Here is a 19,451-nt window from a genome sequence, read left to right as displayed (position 1 = left end):
TAGATAACCGATAAATAGATTATCTTGTAGTGTTTCTTAATTCTTATCATTTTTATGTTAACCCTTGAAGATGAAGCTGCGTCTCGTTGTCAATCGGTTTTTAGGATTGTTTTCAAATTGGCACTTTATATTTTTGTAATACGGGCAAACATTTATATAACGCAGTGACTGCACTCCCTCTTTAAAACACTAAGCTCACTCACTAAGCTCTTTAAAATTGAATGGTTTTGGAGTTATTTTAACATAACTATGACTTATATTTTTTGTCTTATATGTTGCAAACTTCACATTCAGTAGCTAAGATTCACTTTTCCTTACAAAATTACAGTGTGTTGTGTAAGCGAAATTGTTTATGTACAGTCAGCATCAAAAGTCTACGCGTTAAAAGTATACTACTACGAGACTACCTACCATAATCTAATAACATATATATGCTATGTACAACTATTATCTACATGCTTTTGAATGTGAACTGTAGAGATATAATATAGCTCTAGCTCTATATTACTTCTGGCGCGTTGTTTTATCAGCTACTGTTGATGCTGACTGTACCATCTAAAGATATTTCAAATAAAAAACTTTGTACTCACAAGTCATCGAAGGCTCCCGTCCAAAATCCCGAACCAGTGCTACTCAATGAGCCCGTGTATTCAATAAGCAACGTGTACAATGACATTTCGACCCCAGTTTCAATTGCCAAGAGACCATCATCGACATTAAAGTCGGCTGCGTTCATTGTTGAACTTCCAGTAATAGAAAATATTACAGAATTAATATTCAAATCTTCTACGTGGAATACAATAGGATCTTCCAGTGTACCAGCATCACTTATTATCACTGAAGCTGTTAAACGTCCGCTAAAAGTGCCACTGGCTGAGTTAGGTACGAGTTCTACTAGGTACCGGGATACGTGCATGCCAGGTCGAATTTGATTCCTCATGGCTATGTTAGGTCCTTCTTCAATACCATTTTCAATCATTATTGGTATATTATCTGGTGATCCGAGATGATTTGGTTCACTGTCGTCGATACTATCTTCAAGCAAATCAGATTGAACAAGTTCTGGGTTTTCAGGCGGGTCTAATATTATTGGTATTGGAATCTCTAGGTGAATTGGTAAGTCGGGATCAACTCCTTCGATTCCATCTTCTGGTATCTCTGATAGTGGTAACTCTGGTAAAATTGGAAAATCTGGATCATATTCTACGACATCGTCTTCGGGTAGATCAGGCAGTGACGACTCTGGTACTTCTTGAAGAATTTGTAAGTCCGGTTCTTCTTCAATCTTTATTGGCAACGATGACACTACACCGAAAACGAAACAGAAAACAAATATAGTCCGCATTTTGTTTGCGGATTTAAAATTACATCGATGTGTTGATCTTGGGCATGAGTTCTAAACTGATTTCTTATCCAAAAACATCTACTATAAATTGATTGATTGTTGTAGTTAAATGACTTCTTTGGTTTTTCACAGTTGTAAGATAAAGCGTTGAAATATTTATCAGACACAACGAATGACAAGGTTAAGTATGGCCAAGTAGATGCTTACGATCATACTACGTACTTTAGAATACCTATGAGTCATAATCATCAAGTGATATACAGCTAGGTACCTACTTACATTAATGCACTCTGCAACATAGCTGTTGGTTTTATTTAATAATGTTTATACTTAAACAAAAATCAATCATAATAATAATTATAATCAAATGTAATCGATATCGAGTTATACATTGAAATGTAGCAACACTGAGTTAATTTATTTTTACTCTGGTAATTCTTGTATACCCTCTCTTTGAACTTGAACGGACCTATACTTGCTTCCCAGTGTTTTACAAAAGATAAATCAATATAATTATCTAATCCGCATATAATCTTTTATTCCACGGCCCTTAAATAACAAAAGGTTATGTGTCCAGCATTTTAAAAGTAATAGTATGGTCGTTGTAAAAGTGTAAATATTAAAATCAGTGTAAAGTGAAAGTGTCATAGTAAAAAAATTGGTAACCGTTAACAATGGACAAGTTTAAACAAAAACGGAACATTAGGCCTTTCGATGGTGAAAAATATAGTATATGGAAATTTCGAATGCGATCGTTGCTCAGTGAATTAAATGTGATTGATGTTATTGACAACGAAATTCCTGAGGTTCAAAATGAGGACTGGGTGAGCAACAATCGAATGGCGAAGAACATTCTAGTTGAGTATTTATCTGATTCGTATATTGGATTTGTAAATGACACAATTACAGCCAAAGAAGTGTTTGAAAATCTTGATTCGTTGTATGAACGTAAAAGTTTAGCAACTCAATTGGCTTTACGAAAAAAACTGTTATGTTTAAAGCTACAGGGTGATATGTCCCTAGTAAAACATTTTACTTTATTTGATGATTTAATCACGGAGTTGATTGCGGCCGGGGCAAAATTAGACGAGACGGACAAGGTTGCGCATTTGTTGCTGACCCTGCCTGGATCATATGACGGCGTTATAACGGCTATTGAAACTTTGTCGGAAGATAGCTTGACTTTGGTTTTTGTCAAAACCAGGCTGTTAGATCATGAAGTTAAATTGAAAAACGAAGGAGGTGACACAAGTCTAAAAGTGTTACATGTTGAGAACAAAGGTGAAACAAGCAAAAAACGGAAATTTAGCGATGAAAATCCTAATCATAACTACCCTCGGCAAAATAATAAAAGGTTCAAAGGAAAGTTTAAATCGAAATTCGTGAAATGTCATCACTGTGGTCGCAAAGGACATACTAAGAACGATTGTTATTACTTCAAGAGGAACAACAACCAGCAAAATAACCCTGACAGGCCGAGAACAGTTCAAAATGTTCAGTTAAATCAAGCATCGACGTCAGATGATTTCTCTGGATTTGCATTTATGGCCGGCGAGCACCTGCAAGATAATAACGCAATCAAACTGACATTTTTATTGGACTCCGGTGCATCGGAACATCTTATAACCAGGGATGATTTTTTTAATACTTGCGAAATATTAAGTACACCTGTTAAAATGTCTATTGCTAAAACTAATACATTTATTTCAGCAACAAAACGAGGCCATATCAATGTCGTCAGCAATGTCGGTGTTCCTGGTGTTTTGGAGAACGTGCTGTTCAGTCCGGAGGTGCCATACAACTTGCTGTCAGTCTCGAAGATGCAGAAGGCTGGCTGCAGAATAATATTCGAACCAGATGGTACCTGCTGCGTCATGAGGGATGGTGAGGTCATCATGAAAGGTAAATCTTCCCCGGGCAATGTAATTGTTGTAGATTTTGATCTGCCTGCTAGAATAAATCAGTCTGTTTCCCAAGTATGTCAAAGCAGTAATGATTCTTACAAATTATGGCACGAACGTTTAGGTCATATAAGTAAAACTAAATTCCTTGAAATAAAAGCAAATAATATGGTTGAAGACATGCAACAGATTGAAAAAGTAGTTCCAAATGACAACTTGTGCGAAGCTTGCATAAATGGAAAACAGGCGCGACTACCCTTTAATAAGGCTAAGGATAAAAGTTATGTTAAACGACCTTTATTTATTGTACACTCGGATGTCTGCGGTCCTATTACTCCACCGACAACTGACAACAAAAATTATTTTGTTTTGTTTGTTGATCAGTATACACATTATTGTGTCGTATATACACTAACATATAAATCAGACGTATTCTCAGCGTTTAAGGACTTTGTTGCAAAAAGTGAAGCAAAATTTAACCTCAAATTAGTAAATTTGTATTGTGACAACGGTGGAGAATATTTATCTACCGACATGAAAGATTTTTGCAAGGAAAAGGGTATAACTTATCATTTAACAGTACCTAGGACTCCACAGTTAAATGGTGTGTCGGAACGCATGGTGCGGACAATAACTGAAAAGGCTCGTTCTATGTTAACTGGTGCTAAATTGAATAAAAGTTTGTGGGGTGAAGCAGTACAAACTGCTGTACACTTAATCAATATAACACCAACAAGGGCTTTAAAACAGTCTAAAACACCATATGAGATGTGGCACGATAAAAAACCTAGTATCAAAACCCTTAAAGTGTTTGGTTCAACTGTGTTTGTCCATAATAAAACCGGTAAAACTAAATTTGATGATAAATCTTGGAAAGGCATATTGGTAGGTTACGAGCCAAACGGTTATAAGGTATGGAACACAGAATGCGAAAAGTGTGTTACTGTCAGGGATGTTGTGGTAGATGAGACGAATTTTCTTGTGTCCAGGCCAAGGCCAGAAGGGAGTAAAATTGAATATTCCCAGGACAAAACTGATAGTGCTTTTGTGCCAAAATCAGTATCGCAAACGTCTCAAGATACACACGTTCCTAAATCAACGTATTCGAAAGTTGATGAGCAAGGCAGGCCAAGTAAAATTCGCAGATTAAATTCCAATGAACCACTTGAACCTGAGATAAACTCTGATACACCCGAGACACCTGTAAATAGTGATGAGTCGAACCCGAGTGCACCTAGGCGAAGTGATAGGCTTAAAGGTCGTACGCCTGTGTCATATAATGAAATTGATGACGATTATTTGTATAGTGTACAGTCGATCACAAGTAAAGTACCAAAAACATTTCATGAAATTAAAACCCTTGATGATAGGCCTCAGTGGGAGAAGGCAGTTAGGGACGAATTAAATTCATTAAAAATTAATGATACGTGGACACTTGTACCACGACCCGCGAATAAAAACATAGTTGATTGTAAATGGATTTTTACGATTAAAAGTGACGGATTTGGAAAGCCTTTAAGGTATAAAGCTCGTCTGGTAGCTCGAGGTTTTAGCCAAGAATACTTGACTGACTATAATGAAACGTTTGCACCTGTTGCTAGAATTGCTAGTTTTCGATTTATAATTAGTTTCGCTAATCAAAATAACTTGTTAATTCATCATATGGATGTTAAAACAGCCTTTTTAAATGGAACTCTAAAAGAAGAAATATATATGAAAGTTCCAGACGGTGTTTTAAATAAAAATGATTACGTGTGCAAATTAAACAAAGCTTTGTATGGGCTTAAACAGGCAGCGAGATGTTGGTTCGAGATCTTCGAGCAATCACTTAAGGAAAAAGGCTTTCAAAATTCGTCAGTCGATAGATGTATATATATTTTAGATAAAGGAGACATTAACAAAAATATTTACGTTGTACTGTATGTTGATGATTTGGTTATAGTGTGTGCCGATATTCAAACAATGAATGATTTTAAAAATTACTTAAAAACTAAGTTTGAAATGACGGATCTTGAGGACATCCAATTCTTTCTCGGTATAAAAGTAACACGGTACAGTGACACTATTACCTTAGACCAAAGTGCATACATCCAAACTATACTAAGTAAATTTAACATGAGTGAATGTAATCCCGTGTCTACCCCCACTGAAGCAAAACTTAACTATGAGGCATTAAACTCAAAAATAAATTATGATGCCCCTTGTCGTAACCTTATAGGATGCTTAATGTATCTAATGTTATGTACACGACCTGATTTGAGTGCTTCAGTTAATATACTAAGTCGGTATACAAATAATAATAATCAACAATTGTGGCAATGTTTAAAAAGGGTACTTAGGTATATAAAAGGTACTATGGATTTAAAATTAACCTACAAAAGAGGTAGCTATAAAAACCTTTTAAGTGGGTATGCCGACTCTGATTGGGGAGGCAGTGATAATTGTGATAGAAGAAGTACTACTGGTTATGTATTTCAATTATTTGAGCAATGCACAATTACTTGGTGTACAAAGAGACAGGTTTCAGTAGCAGCATCATCTACTGAAGCTGAATATATGGCTTTATATGAAGCAGTTAAAGAAGCATTATGGCTTAAGTCTCTTGCAAACAGTATTAATTTAAAAATTACTGACCCAATCATTATATTTGAAGACAACAACGGATGTATAAGTATAGCAAATAATCCAACTTGCCATAAAAGGTCAAAACATATTGACATCAACTCAAGGGAACAAATTCAAAATAATGTAATAAAATTAGTGTATGTTCCTACAGGTGATCAATTGGCCGATGTATTGACGAAGCCGTTGCCTGCAGTTACTTTTCAAAAGATGAGAAGCAGGATGGGTCTTGAATAAGTAATTATTGGAATGATTGTAAATTGTGTTGAAAATATTTTCTGTGATGATCATGAAAATAATGTGAATTTGATTAATTAATTGATGCAAATGGTCTGATTAGGTTTTACTGGGTTTTCCCTAATCCTTGCAACGAATGTTGGATCATAATGTAATTAATATATTTCCCAGCATACACTCGGAAGTAATATATGGTCTCTGAATTAATGCTACATGTATGTAAATAGGTGATTCATTTTTGAGGGGGCGTGTTGGTTTTATTTAATAATGTTTATACTTAAACAAAAATCAATCATAATAATAATTATAATCAAATGTAATCGATATCGAGTTATACATTGAAATGTAGCAACACTGAGTTAATTTATTTTTACTCTGGTAATTCTTGTATACCCTCTCTTTGAACTTGAACGGACCTATACTTGCTTCCCAGTGTTTTACAAAAGATAAATCAATATAATTATCTAATCCGCATATAATCTTTTATTCCACGGCCCTTAAATAACAAAAATAGCTAGGGTTTGCACGACGGATCCGAAATGTATGGGAAGACCTGCGGATTCGGATCTAGATCCGGATAATTTCATACATTTCGGATCCGGATTGCAAACCCTAAACATAGCCTTCTTAAGCCCAAAAGTTTTAATATTTTTTTCGAAGTACGTTTAATTTTATATCTACATGCCTATTTTTTTAAGTTGGAAGGTTCTTTTATTTCATCTGTCGTAAATAGAGTCAACCATCTCCTCGTGCTGTCAACTTGATAGGCTAGGTTGAGAAGTAAATTATAGTAAAACTATTTATATTGATTATTTTAAGACAGTTTTCTTAAAAATATACTTTATTCTGAATGTTTTCGGAACATAATTAGTATGAGCACATGAGTTGCTTAAATAAACTATGTTTATTAAAGTTTTGTTGAATGGTTAGAAACAACATCAACACCGATTTCAGTTCCTTCCTTATACTAATTTATTTAATTCAATAATTAAATACAGCAACCGCAACTGAGAATACGACTAGGAAACTAGAAGTGATGGCAGTCGCGCTGTTCCTGAAGGTCAGACTGAGCCAGGAGTTGACCCCGGCGTAGTTGTCAGTAGACCAGGAGATGGAGGCGGCGACGTTCTCCCTGATGGCGCCGATGGAAGCCTGCTCTCCGGCTGTTAAGATGGCTTCATGCCGGCTGACTAGCTCGTTGATCTAGATAAAAGAAGGGTTAGTTACAATAGTTACTTCTTTATACAAGTCAAGCTAAATAAATCTTTCACAAGGTTGATAAAAAACGTAATCTAAGTAAAGAAAGAAAGTATATTTTTCCTTTGAAACATTGGCGTGGAGTATTGATAGCTAACCTATATCCTATGGTTTGAGTTGATGACAAACAGTAAAAAAATTAAAATATAATGTAGAATATCTGAATCTATAACCTTGGAGATACGACAAATGTTTTAAGTGTATGAAAATTGGACATGTATCAGAATCAGAACTTTTATTGGTAAAAGCAATATTTTTTTACATAACAATAGTAGAATATATAATAACAGCATGATTGCTCGATACATTAGGGGAAAAGTAGTTAAAACCCAATTAAATCTACCTTATCCAAATGCGCCTGTGTTGTAAGCCTACTGCCAAAAGCATTGAGGATGTTGGTCGTTCCGGTCAAGCCTTGCACTCTGTATGAAAAAGCATACAAAAATATCAGTAAGTATATTTTTTGAACAATTTGCAATCTTTTGATTTAAAAAAAGCTGGCACAAAATTAGTCGGTAATAAAAAAACAAGGAACGTAATAAAGTAGTATATATCCAGGCAAGATTATAATAAAACTGTACTTATCAAAAACATTTAATTGTAATTTTGAAAAATAGAGAAGACACATTTTATTACTCCATTAAAAATGACTATGATTATCTAGTTACTTAAAAATATTGTCTAAAGTCTATTTTTTTATTCGGTAGACTGAAATTACAGTTCATAGTATGAACATAAAATGTCATTTCATACTATGAAATGTCATTTTAGTCTACCGAATAAAAAAATAGACTTTACTTATGTGAAAAGTTTTAAGTGTTTATTACTATATTTCAAACTAACCTCGGTTGAATTTCAGGCCAGTTTTCAATGACGAAATCCAATGCAGCCTCCATGCCCTGAGGACTCGAGTTGATGACGGACACGACAATCGTATGCTTGTCCTGCTCTCTCACGGGTGATTCGTCATCGATCACTTGGTTCAGATAACTGCGAAAGATAAAAATAATAGTGAGTCAGAATTTTATGTACTTATGAATGTGACGCTAAGGGTCGATTGCATCTAGGGTTGCCATACGTCAGGATTTCCCCTGACATGTTTTGTTTCTTTGTCAGGATTGCGAGAGGACTTGGCGAGTATCAGAAACCACATCTGACCACTAGAAGCTACGTCAATTATTAAACAGTCGTGAATAACAAAAAATTTCAAATAACTTCGGCATTCATATTTCTACTTACTTTTGCCTGATTGTCTCATCGCCGGTACATCCCATAGCGTTCAGCAAGATGGATTGTTCGCTAGCGTCGGTGCTGGCTTCAAAAAGCTGCCACAAGAAGTTGAAGTTATCTGCGTCTCCGCTGCGGAGACCGGCGCAGTAGACCGTCGTCTGGATGTCAGGGTTTAGGCGTTGAGCTAGAAGATATGTGACGTTTAAAATAAGCACCACCTTAAGGATGACTCACGGTAGGATGGTTCGGGTACGAATAGGAACCGTGGCGTCCGAAACTTCGTTTTCTATAGACAGCCGCGGTAATCACGTGATGATTTCTGCAAAAACCAAAAGTCGGACGCCTCGGGACGGACCCGGATCCTTCTACCGTGAGTTATCTTTTGAGGTGATGTTTAAATTGCGACTTCAGCATTAATAGCGAGTAAATGTAAATTAAATTCATAAGTAGATAAAAGATTACCTATCCTCGCTCAGTCCAGTGGACAATTTTCAATTGGTACTTAACAAACGCATCCCTCTTTACGCATCCTCGCTCACCTCTGGTGGAAACGCAGTCTATGAATACGATTCGAGACCCTACACTCTAACATCCGGTAACAAGATGAAAAGAACAAAGAAGATAACTTACAAGGATTGTCCCTGAACTGCTGTAGGAGCTCCGAAGCCGTATTGAGACAGTCTTGGTTGCCATAGCGACAGTTGAAGTCCAGCATGATGTTCCTGTGGTACGCGGTCACGAGTTCCTCGGTAGATAACGCGTTGAAGCCCAACTCCTCGTACATGGGCGCCGTGAGCTTCAAGACGTATTCCTGGAAAGATGAGGTTAGATAACTATCTTCCAAAGACGATTTGACTAGTTGGCAGACGTCCGAATTTTAAGGGCAAATATTTAATGAGAGGTACTTAAATATGTTTTGTACTAAGCATTATTTTGGAGTCGATGATAAAGTTTACACAATAGGTTAGAAAAAATAATCATTAGTGATTGACGATGTAACTTCTTACGTTACATAATTCTTATGTATTTTCATATTTTAATGTTCAGGTTTATATAATACAATTAAGGAAACTGTAAGTCTACAATATTACTAAATGCAATTGTATCCAATGTAGCAATACGAGACCGTTTGTTTCTAAACAAATAAATAAGAAAGCATGCATATTTACAAACTTAGCTGCTAATCTTCAATTAAAAAGATAAAGTCTCTAAAACCATCCCGAATGCCGCCTTTTCAACAATCTCATTTCTATATTGTTATGTACTTTACAATAATAAGGTTTATAAATGCAACCCGTACCTGAGTACCATCATTTAATAAAATATGCCCGAATTATAAAAGGCATATTTCCTGCCTCATATTTCTCACAATACATTCAATAAGGCGCTCACGTATTGAAAAGGTCAAATCCATGCCTATTCATTTCGATCTTTCGTACCTTTTCCCCATAGACTTACTTCATTACACTCCGTATTTAGAATCGTTTAAGGAGACTTGTTGTAAAAGTGAAATTAGGATGACGAATCAGCAGCAATTGTCAGTAAAAAAACCACCAAAAGTAAATGTAGTAATGGAAATTTATAGTAACATGTCTCACGCCCTCGCTTGCACCAATGTCAGTACGAGGGAGATGCATTGTGAGTTAGTTTAGTAAAATAATGGTAAGAATTAAGATACTCTGGACTATAGTTGGGTAGTTTTACCGTACTCATGGCTCCTGTACACGATGGCCCAATGCTGGACCAGCGAGATGGCCATGCGGTGGTTGAGAGCACGCACTATGGAATGGGCCACGTGTAGATGCGTACGCACCATCGCTGGTGGACACCGTGGCCATTCCATCGCCTTCCCGATGCGCCATAAGCCATCCGACAACACTACCCTCTCTACACGCTGGCCCATCTAAGTGGCCCAGTATAATGGCCCAACGTGTAGAGGAGCCATTATATTGTTTAGTCTATCTATCAGGTAAGTGATCTGTACTTTGCTCTGAATGGCACTCATTCAGAGTCAAGGGGTAATAATGCGAGCCTGTTTGTTGAAGATTGTAATGTAATAACGTGCTGTAACGACTTATATATTTGTTTAATTTTCGAGATTTAATATCAATGAAGTATAATTACGTGATGTTTTGGGATGCAGAAAAAGAACTTACTTGGAATATTTCGTACGACGCAGAGCCACTGAGCACCACGTCCAGGTAGTTCCAGGCTCTCTGCACAGAGCCCCAGGGAATGTAGTCCTTCTCATCCTCCAGGTACAGCGAGAGCTGATGTCATCTACTACTCGTCCTTTAAAGTGTGTGTTCTGTTATTACTAGGAATAGAAAGAAAGAACTTACTTGGAATATTTTGTACGCCGCAGAGCCACTGAGCACCACGCGTCCAGGTAGTTCCAGGCTCTCTGCACAGATCCCCAGGGAATGTAGTCCTTCTCATGCTCCAGGTACAGGGAGAGCTGATGTCATCTACTAATAGTCATTTGAAGTGTGTTTCTGTTATTACTAGGGATAGAAAGAAAGAACTTACTTGGAATATTTCGTACGCCGCAGAGCCACTGAGCACCACGTCCAGGTAGTTCCAGGCTCTCTGCACAGATCCCCAGGGAATGTAGTCCTTCTCATCCTCCAGGTACAGGGAGAGCTGATGTCTTCTACTAACGGTCATTTAAAGTGTGTTTTTGTTATTACTAGGGATAGAAAGAAAGAACTTACTTGGAATATTTCGTATGCCGCAGAGCCACTGAGCACCACGTCCAGGTAGTTCCAGGCTCTCTGCACAGATCCCCAGGGAATGTAGTCCTTCTCATCCTCCAGGTACAGGGAGAGCTGATGTCTTCTACTAACGGTCATTTAAAGTGTGTTTTTGTTATTACTAGGGATAGAAAGAAAGAACTTACTTGGAATATTTCGTACGCCGCAGAGCCACTGAGCACCACGTCCAGGTAGTTCCAGGCTCTCTGCACGGAGCCCCAGGGAATGTAGTCCTTCTCATCCTCCAGGTACAGGGAGAGCTCGAATGCGACGCGGTAGTCCTGGGAACATGGTTCATTTAAGAGGGGGCTAAAGCAAAATTGAAATTTTTTATGGTTTTTTTACCTATTTTAATCAAGGTCAAATGCCGTGAAATATTCAGAAGGAAACTAGACTAGGTATATTTGCAAGGGCAGACTCCAACCAAAACTTTAAAAGGTTGATATTGGCTCGATACAAAAAAAAAACCGGAAAAGTGCGAGTTAGACTCGCCCACCGAGGGTTCCATACTTTTTAGTATTTGTTGTTATAGCGGCAACAGAATACGTCATCTGTGAAAATTTCAATAGCTATCACGGTTCATGAGATACAGCCCGATGACAGATAGACGGACAGACAGATGGACTCTTAGTAATAGGGTCCCGTTTCCCTTTGAGTACGGAACCCTAAAAAGTACGAAAACCTGAGTAATTTTTATTGTAGCGACACTATCTCATCAGGGTAAAAAGAATCATGTCAGGCTTAATTACTCAGACTTTCTTAACTTATTACTTACTGTATTCAGCATAATATTTATCCTTAAACGGAGGACTATAGCTACGTTCGGGAGAAAAATAATACCAACAATTAACACACGGGAGAATGTAGAATATCTCACATTGTTCTAGCGGGAATTCAAAATAAGAAACTAGGACAATGCAAATTAATTTCGCTCCGTTAGAAATGCAAATGGGATGAAAAACTACACAATTTTGTTTACAAACTTTTTTCAGCTTTTAGCGAAGCATCGAAACAAGCGGATTTTTAATCAATTAACGTTTCCCTAATTAATTTTCTTTGTAGCTGTTATAAAAGAAAAAAATACTTGATTTGAATAATTACGATTAACTAAACCAACTTTTTCGTACTTACTTGTATCCATGAAAGACTGCATGGAAGAAGAATAGAGATTTAATTATACTTTTTTTAACGATAGGTATAATAGTTCAATCTTGATTTTTTGGGATGAAACCATACTCCACTATTTATAATTATTTCCGTAACACCATAATACAATAAAGCCCCATTTAGAGGGTTTAAGAATTTTTAAGCGATTTTCGTTACATTGCGGTATTCGGTCGATCAACTGAATTCATTGTACGCTGCACTTAGTACTTAGCAATGTCTACATCTAAAGTGTCATTCTATGGAACTTGCTAAGAACTATGTAAACAAAAGTCGCTAGTAAATTCAGCATTCAGGACAATTTCATTCAGGAGCATTCAGTGCTTGTTGTAATAGTTAGCAAGTTCCATAGAATGACACTGTAAATGGGGCTTAAATGTGCGACAAAGGTACGAAATGGCTATGAAAACAAATTCTTGCAAGTTATCATTTACAATCGGCCGCCGACATACTCCTATACACTGTTTTCGAATTATACAACTATATAATACTTATACTGAACACCAAGTTGACTATAAATGCAAACTTCATCTACCTCTGAAATACGTAACAAAAACTCCAGCGCTGAATCTAGTTATTATTCAGGGCAAACTTTCAGTTAATATCGCAGGCCACAATTTCTGTTTTGTTCCACTCCAATTATTATGATAAATGGATGTGCCATTTGCAACTGCAACAACTGGTAGACGTTTATAAAAATGTAACTTAATTCCAATTATGTTTCGAGAATAACGGACTGGAGGTCAATTGACATTTTCATTGTGACATCAAAATCACTACATAGTATAAAACAAAGTCGTTTCCCTGTCTGTCTGTCCGTATGTATATTTAGATCTTTAAATCTTCGCAACAGATTCTGATGCGGTTTTTTTAATAGATAGAGTGATTCAAGAGGAAGGTTTATGTATAATTTGTTAACCCGTGCGAATCCGGGGCGGGTCGCTAGTTATATATAAAGGATTACAGTCGCTAGTGCATCTGACTCGGCAAAATATATGTACAAACAATTACGAGCGAAATGCACGAGCGACTGACATCACTTAGATATCGTTTTGATATCAGAATGTAAGTTTGAATTGGTCTCTTGGTATTTTATTTTCAAAGGTATTGGTTCTAATAACGGTTGAAATAGGAACGATGTTGAAATAAAGATAGAAAAAGGCGAAAGCATCGTATTATTAAATTGTCTGTGGATTGTGGTAAAAAACGAGTTCTTAGGTGATATGGATTTATACTCGTTATTTTTTTAATAACAGTATGTGATTTATAAAACACCCAAACCTTAAGCTCTGCGTCTGTGTCCTGGGATAGCGGTGGCGTCATACCTATAGCGGCCGTCTCTATACAAAATAATACTCCATCCATATAATATTTAGTACGGAGTTCAAATAAAAGATTGTTCAAACTTACAGATCAAATAGAACAACACATACGGTCACGTACAACCTTTGGCGCTTCGTAGCCGTAGCCTAAATAATGAAGTTACTTACACAAAAGAGCACGAGTTACGCAACTTGTAAAAGGCATGTTTCAGGTACGTTTCGAGTTTGTTAGGCCGAACTTTCGGTAAGTAAAGATAAAAAAACTTACAAGGCGACCGTTCCTAGCCAGGTTGAAAGCATCGTCGACGAGCTGAGCGCGGTTGAGAACATTGATAGTCTCGTGGGACTCGGCCAGGACCTTCATCAAAGCCTCCCAGTTGGAGGAATCGTAGTTCACTCTGTAGTAACCTGTGAGAAATGACAAATACTTCAATAATTTGATCGTGTCCTGTCGCGGATTTTGCAATAGCTCATATCTACGTTTTGAATTTGCGACGTAACTTCGCACGTAACTCGAGTATTTTCAGACTAAATTTGAAGAACTCTTTAATTGGAGTGCGTAAAATGAGAGATCATTTCGCTGTAATTTCCCTCAGAATCATTAGACTATATTTACCAGTCTGCTGCTTATTAACGATGAACCACTCAGCGTCAGCCAGACCGGGGATGTCGAAGGACGTGGCAGGGTAGGTCGGCGGCAGCCAGCCTTGCGGACTGGTATCGCTGAAGTCGATGTTGGTAGACAGCACCCAGTTGAGGGGCACGTGCCAACGTTCGGCGGAGGGCTGCGAGCGGTCGGTCAGGTAGCGTTCCTGCGATATAATAAAATGAATACCAAAACATTCCAACGAGATCTGGATCTTGGATGATCCAAAAAGTTTCCATCACCATACAGCGTGGGAGCGATGCCAGCATAGTGGGAACTTTAAGGCCAGGCTTGGTGCAGGTTGGGAATGGGCATTAGTTTATAGATGTTTTAATGAAGCTTGTTGCAGAATGTTACCCTTCAAGCGTCATGAGTTCATGAAAAAATGAAGCAAAACCGGGACGATGCTTGTGTGGATTTGTGCAATTACAAAGCATGTGACGGATTACCTTTTTGTTGAATTAATTGATTTTTTGTTGAAAAAAAATTGATTCGGGGATGGGATGGGGCAGTTAAATTCTATATGAATCAGGCCACTTTTAAGGCAGATAAGTTAAGTAGCATATTTTGAACATTCCAAGCGCTTAACCTTAAGAAATACCTCATTTTAGCAGACTTGTTTTTAACCTCTTTAAAAATCCCATCTCACGTTTTCACGTACCTTTTGAAAAGCAACTTAAGTGTTTTTAGCACGATCCATTTGGTTAAGTGGCTTGCCCGGATTATCATGGGAGCCGACCGTTCAGCATTTCAAAACGATTTTGTTGTTATCCACTACGAGTCGATAAATGAATTAAAGGGATTTAACTCTTGATTTGGTAAATTCATAAACGAAAGTGATATTGCATTTTTTATGTTGAGGTATTTGTATAACCAGTCAAATAGTTCAGTGGTATGTTATTAATAGTTAAAAAGGACCTGTTCTTCTGTGGGTTGAATTAGAATGCATCACCTTATATAGTTAGCATCAGGTCGTACCTAAGCCTGTAGCCATAAGTGCCACAATCGGTTGTCGTTGGACTCATTGTATAGCAGCGTAAATACAAGCTGGTATGGTGTGACTACAGCTTAGCTAAACACATAGCTGGACAGATATACCTAACTACCTGGTACGAACTTACCTGGTCTACGAAGATCGAGTTGGCCTCAGGTGACGTGCGTCTCACGTTCAGAACCGGGAAGCCGCTCTGAGTCTCCCAGCGAGTCATGACTGTGGCCAATTGGTAGGGAATGGTGTGATTGGACTCATTGAGAGCCTGTTGCATGGCGGCGTAGAGATTGGCTGGTGTAGCGGCGGCACGGGAACTGCAAAAAATGATTAGCATACATCTGGGTACCTAACTTGATGCTTCGGTTTCTTAACTCCAAGTATGACGGGGTTTTGTATTGCATCATAGTTCTTGTTTTCAGTACGAGGGAAGACCGACCACCGCTTGACGAGTTGTTACTGGTATTTTTTTATAAGAGCTACATGCATGAAAAGTTTTATACTTTCAGCCGAATAAAAGGACCTACAGTTAAGTTTTTAATTTTTTCTACTCGTCGACTGCAATGCTTGAATTAAGACTTCGTATACCAAAGTTAAATCGCATACTTTTTTCACTATGGGACCCCAACTCAACTATAATATTCATTTCGATACTGTTTAGGCAACTATAATATTCATTTCGATACAGTTTAGTCAACTATAATGAAATTGACCAATCGAAAGCGCGGAGCAAGTACCAGGGCCTCATGAGTTATGAGAAGGTGTCGTTGACCAGCCAGCCGGGGGCGCGGGGCGCGGGGGCCGGGTCGCGTACGAGTATGAAGGTATCGCGCCTGCTCGCGCATCTTAGCTGTATACTTTTATTTTTTTTATCTACATATATGATTCTTCTACTAGTTTTAAGTATTTTTTTTGTTGACTCGTAGAAAAAGTATTGTATACAATAGTGATATAATCAAGCTTTTCAATCTCGTACCTTCCTCGGTACGAGACGGTACTCGACTGAAAAGCTCTATCACGATTGTATAAAATACTATTGTTTAATACTTTTTTGTAAATGGGTAGTTCTGCACATTGTAATTTTGACACAGGTGAAAATATATTTTGTCCCCAATCTCCCATGGATAGGGTTTAAAACGTCGGGATGTATTTAAAAACTCATTATTTATACGCGATATACATAATTTCCTTACATTTATTGTCTACCGTGTATTGTAACACGTTGCCCTGCGTTGTTATTGGATCCACATGTTGCATGGACAGATCAACATAATTAAGTAATGGTGTTTACCATGTGTTTACTAACAAAGTCCCTTGACTTTACAAGTACTCGGTGATTAAGTTTGTTGCTAATTACAAGCCAAATGAATAAACAACTAGTAAACTCGAGAAACAACTGGTCTCGCATTTATAAACCGGCCAAGTGCGAGTCGAACTCGCGCACGAAGGGTTTCGCACCATCAACAAAAAATAGAGCAAAAAATCGTGTTTTTTGTATAGGGGCCCCCCTTAAATATTTATTTTATTTTATTTTTAGTATTTGTTGTTATAGCGGGAACAGAGATACATCATTTGTGAACATTTAAACTGTCTAGCTATCGCGGTTCATGAGATACAGCCTGAGGGCCTACCGCGAACCACGTTCGACGTGTTGCCTCCCTGTCACACTTACGTACGAATATACAAGTGCGACAGAGAGGCAACACGTCGAACGTGGTTCGCGGTAGGCCCTCTGGTGACAGACGGACGGACGGACTGACAGCGAAGTCTTAGTAATAGGGTCCCGTTTTTTACCCTTTGGGTACGGAACCCTAAAAACGGTCATTATTCACATTCCGTTGCCGTCCGGTAAGCCTTCAAGGGGCTTATTTTGTTTGGAAACTTCTGTTGGGAAGTTTTTTCGGTCGCTGCGCGATCATTAGGCTTATAACGCTTTTAATTTGTAAGCGGAGTTTTATAAGCCATCTGTTTTTGTGTTTATTCAATTATATTTACTACTTATACTCGTACTTATTACCTACTTATACTTTACTTATATTTTATTTTATTTATCCAGAAACATTTTTAGGTAAAACCTATTATGAAAGTTATTTCATTTGGGACTATACTAACTAATACCCTTAGAATATGTGGTGGTATTACAAATACACGCTGTAGGAAGATAGTTATATTGTAAGCTCGAAATGGCAATAAGTTCCCTTATATTTATGTTATAACTTTTTACACAATTTTGACAGCAAATATTATCTTGTTTAAAGTTACCTACCCCTGTATTATATACCTTTTCTCCAATATGCTCGGAAATGTTCACCTTATTGTAGCAAAAATAGTACCGGAAGTACTTCTTTATTGTCAAACTCTAATTTAAAAAAATAAAACTATCGCTGTCCTGTTCTAGCGGACGGGAAGTAAAAAAACACTACAGTAATAACTTATTACTGTAGTGTTTTTTACTTTTTAAAAATAAAAAACGCAAACAGCCAATTATTATAGCCGCGAGCCGCGTCTACACGACCCGATCAGCTATCATTTCAAGCTATAGGATAGAGTGAGATAGTAATATAAACGACCTTACATGTCTCGTTCTTACAAGACCGTTGTGCTCGTGTATGATCGTGCGAATACTGCTTAATAAAATCAAAGATTATTTATATATTATTTTAAGGATCTCATCCGTCTTCATAAAGCTTATATTGCACAATTATAGTTTGACATAGACAGAGAGAATCATACTATCTTTGTCTTACACCAGTACTAGAACCCAAAAGAAAAGGATGAGTATAGTTAATTTTGTTCTTATTTACTGACAATTTGGTTTGACCAACTATATTTTCAATGAACGAATATTGAATGGTACTGAATTGAATGGCAGAATAAGTTTGTGCCTTTAACTTTTAAAAATAACGAGGGAAATTGTTTTTGACGTTTTTGATGTGAAGTTTCGATTTGAGTGATGCTCGATGCTTAAATAATTATTATTTTACTTTATTTCCTCGCATGTTTTGGAGAAAAGCACTATATATGCCTCGGCAGGAATAGCAATTCGTGGATTCGTCTTCTTTGTCGGACTCCGCTACGCGTCGTCCGACAAAATCGAAACTCATCCACGAATTGCCCTTTCCCGGCCTCTGCAATAATGTACTATACCTACCCCGGGCGTATTATGGATGGCTTTATTCACGTGATAAAATAACTGTCACCTTTTATCACCGCGGGATAGAAAGTGACCGACACCGTTGTATCACGCTGTCGCGTAGACAAGAACGACCATCATTCCGAACTGATGACATAGTAACGATTATTTCAATTTTTGACATGATAGAGAAACTGGATATTAAGGTACATTATATAATTATATAATTTAATACCGTCTTAATTTAGAAATACGCAGAATTTATTCTTCAACTTACAAAGCAAATACTTTCTATAATTGACCGAAGCGTAGCGAAGGTCTACGTTTTGACTCGGGCATTTTGCTTTTGTATGTCCGGATGTTCTCCTCTACAGGTCGCCTTAACCGATTTTCGTGAAATTTTGTGACCGAATTCTATGACAAAATAAAAAAATTTTGTCGATCCGGTTTTTGGAAATTTTTCAAAATGGCGGAGTCGTGATAGCTCCCGCCTAAACAAATAGTCGTATCGGTATCATAAGAGTTTTTTCTTTTTGAGATATGTTTATAGATTAAATGGCCAAAAATTCAGAGAATTTGTATCGCTGGTTTTGGCGGTATTTAGATATTTAGTTTTTACTTGAGAATGAGTAGCTAAATTTCGTCAGCTTTAGTAAGAACTATAATGGCGTATTTTGCAAACGTTCGCTTTTTTTGTTTGCATCGGGAGGTCCCTGGTTCCATCCCCAGTAATTGTATACTGCTACATAACTTTTTGTATTTTTTTTATACTTAAATTTCGTATAGTTGTTTTGAAAAAATAAAAAAAATCGTATTTTTTATTTATCAAGCGCGGGTTAAGCGTATTCGTTTA

The 19,451-nt window shown here is 37.3% G+C and overlaps 2 protein-coding genes across 2 annotated transcripts in view; one reads left to right on the top strand and one right to left on the bottom strand.

Annotated features, from left to right (window-relative positions):
• Positions 1–19,451, top strand: part of LOC134649538 (membrane alanyl aminopeptidase-like) — a 123,359-nt gene that overhangs the window by 33,866 nt on the left and 70,042 nt on the right. The window lies entirely within an intron of this gene.
• Positions 7,064–19,451, bottom strand: part of LOC134649659 (aminopeptidase N-like) — a 28,113-nt gene continuing 15,725 nt past the window's right edge. The window contains exons 8-16 of the mRNA XM_063504497.1: positions 15,599–15,782; positions 14,448–14,643; positions 14,100–14,239; positions 11,492–11,626; positions 9,223–9,403; positions 8,602–8,776; positions 8,206–8,352; positions 7,706–7,784; positions 7,064–7,308 (exon numbers count right to left, since the gene is read on the bottom strand). Coding sequence (XP_063360567.1) covers positions 7,087–7,308; positions 7,706–7,784; positions 8,206–8,352; positions 8,602–8,776; positions 9,223–9,403; positions 11,492–11,626; positions 14,100–14,239; positions 14,448–14,643; positions 15,599–15,782 — 1,459 coding nt within the window. The 3' untranslated portion in view covers positions 7,064–7,086. The remainder of the gene's footprint in view (positions 7,309–7,705; positions 7,785–8,205; positions 8,353–8,601; positions 8,777–9,222; positions 9,404–11,491; positions 11,627–14,099; positions 14,240–14,447; positions 14,644–15,598; positions 15,783–19,451) is intronic.

Source organism: Cydia amplana, chromosome 7, assembly GCF_948474715.1.
Source record: "Cydia amplana chromosome 7, ilCydAmpl1.1, whole genome shotgun sequence".
NCBI classification, from domain to species: Eukaryota; Metazoa; Arthropoda; class Insecta; order Lepidoptera; family Tortricidae; genus Cydia; species Cydia amplana.
Note: the sequence above shows the minus strand (reverse complement) of the source record. Positions and strands in the feature narration are given on the sequence as shown.